The 12,550-nt window shown below is 33.2% G+C and overlaps 1 protein-coding gene across 2 annotated transcripts in view; it reads left to right on the top strand.

Moving 5' to 3' along the window:
• GRIK1 (glutamate ionotropic receptor kainate type subunit 1) overlaps window positions 1-12,550 on the top strand; it is a 161,636-nt gene that overhangs the window by 119,775 nt on the left and 29,311 nt on the right. The window contains exons 9-11 of one of the 2 annotated variants that reach the window (XM_083361816.1): window positions 3,541-3,585; window positions 10,295-10,408; window positions 11,963-12,166. In XM_083361816.1, coding sequence (XP_083217942.1) covers window positions 3,541-3,585; window positions 10,295-10,408; window positions 11,963-12,166 — 363 coding nt within the window. The remainder of the gene's footprint in view (window positions 1-3,540; window positions 3,586-10,294; window positions 10,409-11,962; window positions 12,167-12,550) is intronic. The other variant, XM_083361817.1, reaches the window with a different exon arrangement.

Below are 12,550 nucleotides of genomic sequence, written 5' to 3'. Positions count from 1 at the left end.
ATTAGATAAGAATATTTTCTGCTGATATATTTGGTTTTTCATTGATTGAAAGCCTGGTTTGAAACCCAAGCTCCGCGCTCCTGTTACTTGCCTGAGTTCCTGCACACCTAGCAGTTTGAAAGCATGCTAATTACAAATAGATTAATAGATTGTACTGCTTTGGGGGCCATATCTTTGTTTTTCATTACTCCATTTTTCCAGTAATGTGAAGATTTATGGGGTGTAACCTATTTTATAAAGTATTAGAAATACTGACGTGTGTGTGTGTGTGTGTGTGTGTGTGGAGAATGGAGAATGGTATAGTTCTCATTGTTGCTGCTCAACTGTAAAAGTAGCCAATACCATTTCCAAAAAAAATAATTTTAAAAACACTTCTACCTCGTATCCCAGACAGTGAGCTATTTCTGTGATTTTTCCTTTTATTGAATAGTTTCTGAACATCAGCTTTTTCAACTGGGGGTTCTATTTTAAAAAGACAAACTTTAGCTGATTCCGCAAGCATACTGTAGGCTAGTTAAGGATGGAAAGCTTCTTGAACTGACTCTGAGGCAATTTGTCTTTCAAGCAGGCCTAGAGAAAAGAAGCCATCAGAGTGTATATTGATGAAATGATAATAAGTAAATGGACCGATAATAGGTAAATGGTATGTGTGTGGGAAGTTGCAAAATACGGAAAAAGTTCCTGATCTTGGTGTACTACAACTTGAATATATGGCATAAATCTGATTTTTTTTTATTTAAGAAAAAAGACCATGTGCAGTCTGGAACGGTTTCTACCTTGCTCCCTACTTGCAAGGACAATCTTCACTCTTATGAATATTTACTTCACTATTTCTCTGGTTTCTCTTCAGATCGTATAAATCTTTCGCCTTTTACTTCATAGTTTGTACCAATTGACAGCACTAGTGTGAAGTTATCCAATTGTTTACTTGTAACATTTGTCTTTAATATAAACCTTGCAGAACTTCTTACAGCTCGTGTAACTTTTATTTTTAATGAGGAGCTAAATATGATAGCTCCTACATAATTAGAAGCTTTATGAATTTGCAAGAATGACTAGGAACTAAATGTTAAAAAAACCTGAAACAGGTTACTTTTTTTCACTCAATGTAAACATTTATGCACATGTCTTCCTGTAAAACCTGTTACAAACATGCTGATATTTTGGCCCTTTATTATTCTCTCACTGCCAAAGAATGGATCCAAATCATTATAACTAGTTTTGAAGAGCTGTGTGCTTGCTATTTCAACCAATGTATATGCCACTGGCTGAATATTATTGCCACTGATACTATTAACACTAAATATTCTTTGAATTGTTGAATGTCATACGGTAATTTAATACCTGGTTTTTTTTCAGTGACATTTATTTCCCTTCAGCTAAATAAAGCAAAACGTGTTTGCATCTGTATTATGTTTATAATGAAATCTCTTTTGAAACAAATATGGAAAAATTAATAAAAATGACCCTTTGAAATTAACACAAACCCGGTGTGTAATAGGTAACCTGTAGATTCTTGTAAACTACCTTGAGCATTGGAATATACAAAGATTTATATAAACTATAAATCAATCATAAATCAAAGAAATAAATGTATTAGCAATGCACAGTCTATTTACTTATTTTCATGCTTTAATTTTAATAACTAGAATGTGCTATATGTTTGAAAGGAAATGGATATGCAATATTTTTTTTACTTACATCTAAGTGTTTAATAATATATGTACAAGCGAAAAATGGTTTCTTCCAGTCTATGATAATTTATATTTACAGCTGCCCAAATGCATAAATATATTGTAAATTTAATTGACATGCCTTTATATCTTAGAATTGGTGTAAAATTCTAATTAATTATCAAAGCCACAGCATACAGTATATTGTGTAGGTAGACAAGGATCTACAATAGCTGAAACTAGGAGTTGTCCATGATCTTGTGCTCAGGTTCAAAGGTTACAAATTTGAAATCATATGCTTAACCTTGGAGGCACGTACTGGATTTTGACAATCTAAACCCAAGATCAGTCAAATGTATATAAACTGAATAATAGGTATATGGATCTACATTTGAATCTTGAAACCAATATCATTCAGATATGCCACTTTATTGTAATGGTACAATTTATGTAACACATGCACAGATGAATGTAATAGATGGCCGTGCCCACATATAGCTCCATATTTGAAATGGAAGCATCAGGTCTGGTTTATGTTATTTCATACCATACAAGTTTTTACTCCTATGCAAACTACCTTTATTGGCATATTTGCATTGTAAAAATGATCTTATAGACTTCATCTTTCCTTATAAGAAATAAGGGTTTGGGAGTCTCTTTTGGAGTTTATACAGTTCCACTTCCACATCCCTCACAAATACACACATAGCTAATGCTCACAATTATATACAATACGGAGAAATCTCTGAAGAAGAAAAAGATATGTGTTCATGGCAAGAGACACAAATATTTTATTTTACCAAATTACTTTGGTAAATCACTGCATGTATATCTGTGTGTATAGGCTTTGTGGACAGAGGTCTTTCTTAAACCCTTTAAATATACATCCTTCACAAATACTATATTTTCATAAGGTGACATCATGCCATATGTTGATGTTCATACATTTTTCAATAAGAGGTCCATATATAAGCAAAACCTCCAGGCTATACTATTTTATCAAGATGGACTTTAGAATGTCATAAGATTAGATCTGGTTTTGGAATTAATAGTGACCATATAGTCCAGTTTGAACCCAGTTCAGCATTGTGGATTCAACTTTACTTGTTTATCCCCTTCCCTCCCTATTTTCAAAAAGTGACAGACAAGGGTAGGATCTTTTAGCATACATACAGTAGTATCTGTATATCCGCAGTACTCAAATGTTATACTTCTCACAACGTTTTATTATGTGGTACATACAAATTTGTTGGAACTACATAATCAATGGAAGCTTAATTCAATTTCAGTTTCAGCCCTATCTGATATATATTCCTTAGTTTGATTCATCTCCTCATTTAGCTACTTTATTGATCAGCCAACTTTTTTTCAATAGAAGAATTCATTAATTAATTAGTCAATTATGTCAAAATCTGGCTCTAGTTTACAACAGAAACTATTAAAGTGAAAAGAATTGTCCAAATTATTCCTGTTACCATATATGATAATTGTATTGTAGTACTTATCTATTACAAGAATAGAACAGAAAAAAATGCTCAGATCCAGTGCAGATCCATATATTAATTATAAGCAAAATGCATTTTGTGAAGTTTTCTGAAAGAAAGGGCCTAAAGAAAAATGCATGTGAAGAAATATGGGAAATTGAAATAAAATCAATATGAAGGCACTTCTAATTTAGATACATGAAAGTTGAGTACTATTAATTATTAAATCCAATATTGTCTCAATCCAGCAATAATTAACTCAGTAAATCTTAATGCTATTAGAAAATTATAATGACAATCTAAGTATACAACTATAGTAGTTTTGCATTTTATTTTTAACGAAGAATTGTTATGTGTTCTTTTTTGTTCTTTTATAAATTAAGGTTGCTGGTGAAGTTTCTAATCATTTATATAAAGTTTGGAAGAAGGTTTGTATCTAGACAAGCTGTGTAAGGAACTGTTGCTTCAAGTCTCAAACTGTTCCTTGGGATTTTGAAAAATGGTATTAAATTGCAGTTTAGAGACAATATATTGGAATGTGTTTTCCTGTGCAAAACAGATTTTTGAGCCTATAGGAAGTCTTGCTACACATTAGACTGGGATGAATACATAATAAAGATTATTACAATTTAGAACACGATGTTATCAACCTGGTTTAATCCAAAGTATTAGCTGTACTGCCAAAAATCAAAATTAAATTTTCATTGTGCTTTTATGAATGAATAAACTTCTTCCTCTTTCAAGGATTTGTAATGGTTAGTGAAAGATTTAATAAAAAGGGTGCTAAATGCATTTCAAGATATTGATTAACCATCAATTTGTACCTTATAATGATCTGATCAGATTCCTTTGATTAATAATCCACCTTTTGTTCTGGTGAGCACTGAATGCAGCTACAAAAATGTTTTGATCAGTGCAACATAGCTGTAGATGATACTGAATAGTATTTTTGGCTTATTATGGACTAATATAATATATATGCATGTGTGTATAAAAACCTATATCAGTTATAATATAGATGTAAATTATTTTTGATCAAAGAACATTTCTGTCCATGTAAGAGGCATATTGAGAGCTGTTCACTAGAAGGAAAAGTAATGCATCCATAATAAATTCCCATGCATATTGAAAACAAAATTGGTGTCATTAAATAGAATCACTTCCTGTTTCTTAAATCTCAGAATGATTCTATCACATGTTTTTGTACCACAAATAAATAAATCAGGAAATAAAAAATTACAGTTTTTTGCATGATGCACCTATTGGCTCAGTATACTGTATTTAGTTTGAGTTGTATTCCTAATAAAATATTTCATTTCATTTTCATTTATTATATTTGTATACCGCCCTTCTCCCCAAGGACTCAGGGCGGTGAACAGGGCACATAAAAAATACAGAATACAAAAATTAAATAAGAATTAAATAAGAGCCCGAGCTAAAAACAGTAAAATAATATAAAAATCCCCCCAAAAAACCCCAGCACATCCCCCATCAGGCCAGGCCGGCTTGCTCAAATAGGTAGGTGTTCAGACCGCGTCGGAAGGAGCGAAGGTCAGGTGCCATCCGGAGCTCAACCGGCAGCTGATTCCATAAAGCCGGGGCACCCACAGAGAAGGCCCTCCCCCTGGGGGCCACCAGCCAACATTCTCTGACCGGTGGCAGCCTGAGGAGGCCCTTTCTGTGGGAATGCACAGGGCGGAGGGAAGTTGACGCCGGCAGCAGGTGATCCCCGAGGTACTCCGGACCCATGCCATGTAGGGCCTTAAAAACCATTACCAAAACCTTGAACCTCACCTAATACCTAATACCTAATTATTAAACTGTGAAGCTAATTAATAATAAGGAACAAAATATTATTTAAAGCCGAATGCAAAGATTCAAATTGGTAAATGATTCAGATCATTTTGAGTCATTAATGAAGGCAAATAAGTGGTTTCTTGAGGCAAAGCCTTAAATTCAGAATCAGAACCAATTTGCATACTCTTAATATTTTATTGTCAGTGATAACTATTGTCCATAATCTGACATGTAGTAATATATGTAAATTAATTTAATTTGGTATTTATTCAATTCATGCGTTGGGAAGTATTTCTCACAAAATACACTCTGAATTGTCACTAAACTGCAATAAGCCTGAATTCCCCCTAGTGATGTGATCCGTGATGTTATTCCTTCAAACGCAATTCTGATCTTTCATTGCTGTAAAACTAACCAACACTGTGATCCCACTAATGTTAATGTATTGTGTTTCTATCTTTTATCTTCTATGGTTTGTGACTGTGCTGGTTGGTTTTAGTTTTTATACCGGTGCTTTTTATAATTTCTCATTGCCCATATTTCAACCATTCTAAAATATTTTAAAATACAAGGTGGCAATTAGCAAAAGAATAGAATCTTTACATGCAGAAGATTGTGGTTTTATCACTGCCAGGGTATCCCTAGGTTTGGACCCAGCAGAACAGCAAATCAGACTCTTAAGAGATCACGAGAGAAAAGGTATACTAAAAAAATGTGCCTTTGGGTAGAAATGGAGGGAAGTAGAAGTCTAGCTTCCAGGGATGGAGAGAAAGAGGAAATAATTTTCCCAGCATTCTCAATAACCAGTCATCTTGTTGAGTCAGTATATCTCAAGTAGCTGGGAAGCATAGATCTGAGATTTGCTGTGGTGGTCAGCACCAAAGAAATTAGAAGATTGGTCAAGGTTAGTATGCAGCATCTGCTTACTTTTATGACTTTGCTGCTCAGAGAAAGAGAACAACCATTAATTTATCATTCATAAATGGACTATCATTTCAATTCTCCCTTTCCTGGCCATTTTGGATAGGATATATGAAACTTGGATTCCAGAGGTTCTCTTCTGCCTGGTTCTTGTATAATGGTATACTTCTCTGGAAAATAAATTGAAAATATTTGTAGGGTATCTTTTCCTTTCAAATAAACCCACTTTATGATATAACAATGTTCTTAGTTTTAGAATCAGGTTGTTGAATTGATTTCTTTATAAATGCATATAATAATTATCTGAAACAATGACACTGTTATTCTGGATTTGTAGAAGTAGAAAATAAATATAGTTCTGCTTTGAGTTTGCCATCAGATTTTGATACTAACAGGCCAACTAACAGATAAAATATAGCTTAAACTTATTTATAACACCATTTACTAATTCAGAAAAAAACATCTCCACATAACTTGTTACCTTTGCAAACCATCTTTGGCCTCCTCCTTGACCAAGTATTCCTTTGTGCATTGCTCCGCTTTCTCCTTTTGAGAATCCCATCATCTCTCCCCAGTCACAACTTTTTTAAATATTCTCTTTTCCGCCCTCAGTTCATTCACATGTTCTTCATGTATTCATAACTTCTGTCTATCTGACCAAACCATCCCATTTTTTCCCCACACTGGCCACTCATTTTTATATTTACATAATTTATATTCATTCATCATCCATTCATTTTTAACCATGGATGACACACCCATTATCATCACATTGACAATATTTTTTTTGTTTCTTGTGACATATCTAAGCCTCACTTCCAGCAACAAGGGAGACAGAAGCACACAATTATATATCTTGAATTTTTTACTAACTTTGACACACATTCATCCATGTCATCAAACTACAAACTTACTTGTTATTTTCCTAAAAAAATTTGCACATAGTGTATTAAAAGGTCTTTATCCATATCCCCATCCTTAGTAGACACTTTTCCAGTCCATTTATTTACTTGTTCCAGTTTATGTATAACTTGTGTATATGTTCAAATATACACACACATTCACATTTCCTGCCAGCAAAACATCACCACAAGCATTCTTTATACATTGATCCATAAATACATTAAACAAGCCTTGTCTTTCTCCCTACTCAGTGTTTTATTATTTTCTAAAAGTGCAATTTACTTTCATTCATATTGTACTTCCATTATATACTACTCTTATGCTATTTAGCAACAATCCTTCAACTCCATTTTCATGAAAAAAAAAATCCATTATTTAATCCTGTTTATCATATACTTGCTCTAAATCAAACTAATTCAATTATCTATCATTTGTTGAAGAGCAAAAAACACAGTTCAGATTGTACTTTGTTCAGTCAAAATTATGCCAAACTTAACGAGTGCAAGCTGTTCCAGTGGAAAAGAAATTCAAAATCTTATTCCAATCTTACTTCTGGCCTCCCAGCTTCAATCTTGGAATTAGATTACTGGATCGCTAGGCATTCCAGACTCAGGATTATTCACTGTCAGGTCTGTTTGTAATAAATTAAATTGTGAACAAGGTGATAGTCCCAGTAAAACTGTGAGTTGTAGTCCCACTAGCCATGATAGCTGACTGGTGGTTTGGGACCAGTCATTCTTCCTCAGCCCAATTTACCTCACAGGATTGCTGTTATTGGGAAAATGGGAGGAGAATGGGAGGTATGTTCACCATCTTGAGATTGTGTATTTTTTTCCTAAACTTTGTAAAACCATGATGGCTGCTACTCGGAGTAAAAAGCGTCATTAAGGTCAACCTCACATTAAGACTGATCCTCAGATGTAATTGGTACCATCAAACAAGAAATCTTTTTCCTTGTATAACTAAACAATCATCTTCACCTTAAAGAAAATGATAATAATTGAGCATTCTCTGTACCTGCTCCCCTTTGGAGTAGTTTTTCCTCCGAAGTTCCCTCCCACCTCCATAGCTTTCAAGAAACAGGTAAAAACTTATATATTATGCCCCTACTTTCCATAATTTCAGACTTTATTTTATTCATTATTTTAATTACCTTTATTGTGATTTTGCACTCTGTTTTATTATGCAAATTCTATAAGCTGCCCAAACTCTGCTTCTTCATTAGCAGACATACTGTATAAATAAAATAAATAAATCTGTCTATGGTTTATGTATTCAACCTTGTGACATTTTGCTTCGTGTGAGGGAACAATAAAAGCATTCTTCTAGGCATCAAGCATAGATACAGCCTTGACATACATGCTGAACAATCTCTCCTTAAGCAAAAAACAATCCCATATTTTAACATGTCTCCAGTTACACTGTCAACACATGCATCCTTAAATTATTTTAACCTTCTCATAATATTTATGACTATTTTCATCATTTTGTTTTGCCATTATCATTTACAGAATTCGTTTCAATTCCACTTTTGCTAATCTCTAATATACTTGCAGCATTCTGAAATCATTTCATTAGTTTTTCTAATTTATATTCATTGTGCCTTGTGTTGCCCTTTCCATCCCTTTCCTATTTTTTAAAAAAATTACTGTAATTTTTTTTGCAGTTTTGCTGTCTCTTTTATTCTAATAATTGGTTAACAACTATATTTTTTCTATACATACAATGTATAATCTGATTGATTTCTAATGATGGTTTTCTTATTTGACTTGATTTATACTGAACCTTTTTTGTGATCAGTCAAGACAGCCATTATGTGCTTTTCTTGGTGAAAACATTAAATAATGATATTTTTGAAGATCTACTAATGTCCTATGCTACATTCAACAAAATGTAGATTCACCTGTGTCTTATTTGATAGACTTAAGTATAATTTTTTTGGAAGCTTAGAAATGAGTCTGTCTATAACTGGCTATGTCAGTAAAGACCTTAGGCATGCAGTATTTAAACATATAAACTATAAACATCGTCAAGTGAGTAGTGTAGACAGTGAAATCCCTGCCATATAAATAATCATGAAAAAATTTTATTCCAGCAACGCTGGCCAGAGCCTCTTTGCCAATTTCAGCATAGTTGCGCTCAGCAGAGGACAAGGTCCTTGAGTAAGAGATATGTCCATTGTCTAATTTTACCATTTGCCTCCCAAAAGTGATTTCATTAATCTGTTCTGGATGTTGCTATAGACTGATCCTTGATGGATCTGCTTCAATGGTTAATCATGAACAATTTAATTGTCATTTTTCACTGTAAGTTTTTGAAAACATTTCTCTTTTTCTGATTTCTTTCTTTATGCCTTGCTCAAGTTTTTCTGCTAACGCTTAACACCTAGGAATAATTTTGACAGATTAATTGCCCTTTCTTATGTAGTTTCCCTATTTGTTAGATAACAAACGGTTATTCAACCTGTTTGTATTTGCATCAGATCTTTAAAAATTCACTCACACTCACTGAAATATGACATTAATGAAATCATAGTATTAATCTTCAAAGCAAATATCAGTCATGGAAAATTATTACTTTCATCTGAACAAAAAGACCTCCAGTCCTGTTATTTGCATTAGTAAATAACCTTAATGGAGGCTCCCCTGCCAATGAAAATAGTGCCTGGGCTGGATCTCCCTTATCTACTGTATAGCCAAGAATAATCACCTCTCCCCTTAATGTTACTCAATCCTCCCTGAAGCTGGTCTTTACAATACAAAAAGAATAACTGCCAACTATAGTATAGATCCTCTGCTACAGTTCCATTAAACTTCATTAAAAAACCATTAAACTTAAAGATGAAATTATGACTATGCCATTCCCATTTTGCAATTTCAATTCACACAACTAGATATTGTCATGTTCCCTTGAAATTCTTAAGGGCCAAATCATTTATAATATTCTGTGAAGATTGCTCAAGACCCTGAGGTTGGGAAATCATCTCTCTTTTTTTTCCATTCAGCTTCAATTTTCCAAGTGTCATTGATCAGTGATTGTTTTATTAATTCCATCATTAGAATAGTCAAGCAATAATGCTTTCAGCAGAGAAGAAGGATTAGTGATTATGCCTGTTAGCATACTCCTAGTGTCTTTTATGAAAATAGGTGTTCTTTTTCCATTTTCAAAATATTCATTAAAAAGACAAAAGCAATATGTAAAACTTGTGTATTCTGAAATAAAAGTAATTCTGGTAACTAATATGCAACTAACATCACTCCCTTATAATTAATCCCATCTCAACAGTGTATTTCATGTAATCGATTGTGTTGATAATTCATCATTCTTGTAGATTGGTAGTTTCAAATATGTCTGGTCCATGCCTTTAGTATCTGTCATGGCTGCTGTTTTAGTCTGCTGCTGTGATATGAATCATAAATAAAATTTCTACAATAGATCCATAATACACATTCATTTGTATAGACATTTTCCTAAAATTACTGGTTAGCAGTCATATATCCAATTTCTTCCATATAGATTGGGGTTTGGAACTCAAACCGTGGCCTTAATATGACTAACAGCAATAAAGACCGATCTACCAATATAACAGATTCACTGGCAAACCGAACACTCATAGTCACCACTATTTTGGTAAGTTTTGGCATATTTTCTGGTTATTTTCTGTCAGTTGTTTTTATTTTTCTTAAACGTAATATTTGCTTTGCTAACAGCCTATTTAATTAAAAAAACATTTTTTTATTAATCACAAACTTGTATTACAGATGTCTCCAGTAAAATGTACTATAGTAATGGTGTCACAAGAACTGGGGATTTAAATAGTGTAAGCATAAGCATTACTTGTAGGTGTCACACATGCAATTTAACAGCACATATACTCTGAGGTAATCATCTAAATCTTGTCACAGATGAAATTGTTCTATATTTTACAAACCCCACATTTCTGTTCATATTTTTCTTCCTAACCTCCTTGTGTTTCCAAATAATTTTTAGCCAAGTTCACTTATTTGTTTAAAGCAAATGCATTATAACATAGAAAGAGAGTTTGAGTCTATGATGAAATGTGTTCATGTTTTATTTCAAAGACAAGTTTGAGAGAGCAATCTTGAGAAGAAAATGAAAAGAAATAGATGTGTCTATATTGTACCTCTGAACAATAGTGGATATACACTATATATAAAATTGAGGTTGACAGTCTGATGCCCAAGAATATCTATAGTTGCTATGTCCATTTCAAAAACAACAAAGAATTTTAAGATGGTCAATAACACATAAATTATCCAACTCTTAAACGATTCTCATATATAGTATGCTCTCATCAAATTTTGGCTATTTTAGAACTTAATTTATTTTATTTATTATGTTTTTAAAATGAATGAAATCACTCAATAGTATCTAGGTCCTAAAAACATAACTTTCTGCAATGTCAAATGATGAATCCATCTAAAATACACATGTCAAACTCGCAACATCATGCAACATCACACAACGTATTGGGATGGTTTTGCCATTGCCGGCAATGGGGTGGGCGCAGCCTCTGATGATGCATCCGGCCTGCGGGCTGGCATTTTGACACCCCTGATCTAAAACAACATGATCTTTCATGAAAGATCAGTAATTCTTAATATTCTTTTTTCTTATGACTGGAGGAACTGACAGATTAATATAGGATTTTCCATGTTATTTATCAGAGTGACATGGATGCACCCTACCCTGTGTGAGTCGCCACCTGCTGCTGCATCTTGGGCAGCAATATGTCCTAATACCACAATACTAATATTAATCTTAGAAAACAATATCTCAGTGTTTTCTATTTAATTATCTTACATTATGTTCCATATACAACTAGGCAAGAAACCTCAAGGTGCTTTTGAGTTTGCTCTTGTCTAATAACTTGGGTCCAAATTACCAGACTATGATCCTAGTAACTGTATGATTTAGTACACACTAAGATTTTCAGTTGTTAGTTTTTAGTGTGTGAAAAGCTAGTTTTCTTTTTTACTATCTTAATCAGATTTAGTTATGTGATGACCTCAGAAAATCAAGCCAGCATTAATGTTTTACATAATTGAGTCAGATAAAATGTTGATATTAAGCTAAGCATGTATACATTTTAGCATATGACTAATTTTTTTCTGTATTTCAAAAATAGCTGGTTATATGAATGTCTCATGTATTTTTATACAGGAAGATCCCTATGTCATGTACAGGAAATCTGACAAACCTCTTTATGGTAATGATCGATTTGAAGGTTACTGCCTGGATTTATTGAAGGAGTTATCAAGTATTTTAGGCTTCATCTATGAAGTAAAACTAGTATCGGATGGAAAATACGGAGCCCAGAATGACAAAGGAGAATGGAATGGGATGGTCAAAGAACTCATAGATCACGTAAGATTGAATCATCATCTTGGTCATTCATTTCAGCTTGCATTGATCACTAGCTGAAACACATAAACTTACACCGATCACTAACAGAAACATAAAATACTAAACCTCAATACCATTTTTCCTCTATAGATTACAAGAACAAAATTTAAATGGAGATTTTTTTCCCCCACAGAAACTCCAATCTTAAAAATTTACATGCAATGCAATTCTCTTACTGTGAACCAAGCATGTATTTTAAGAACTCTGAACATTCTTTATCCTTAACTGCAGATATAGGAGGAAGAAATGGCTGATGGCCACTTTTCTTCTTATAATTTTATTCACCTTAGTGGCTTATATTCCTTGCTTCTCTAGATTAGAGATGACCAAAATGTTGTCCTTCCT

The sequence above is a fragment of the Vipera ursinii genome, assembly GCF_947247035.1.
Source record: "Vipera ursinii genome assembly, chromosome: 4".
NCBI lineage: Eukaryota > Metazoa > Chordata > Lepidosauria > Squamata > Viperidae > Vipera > Vipera ursinii.
Note: the sequence above shows the minus strand (reverse complement) of the source record. Positions and strands in the feature narration are given on the sequence as shown.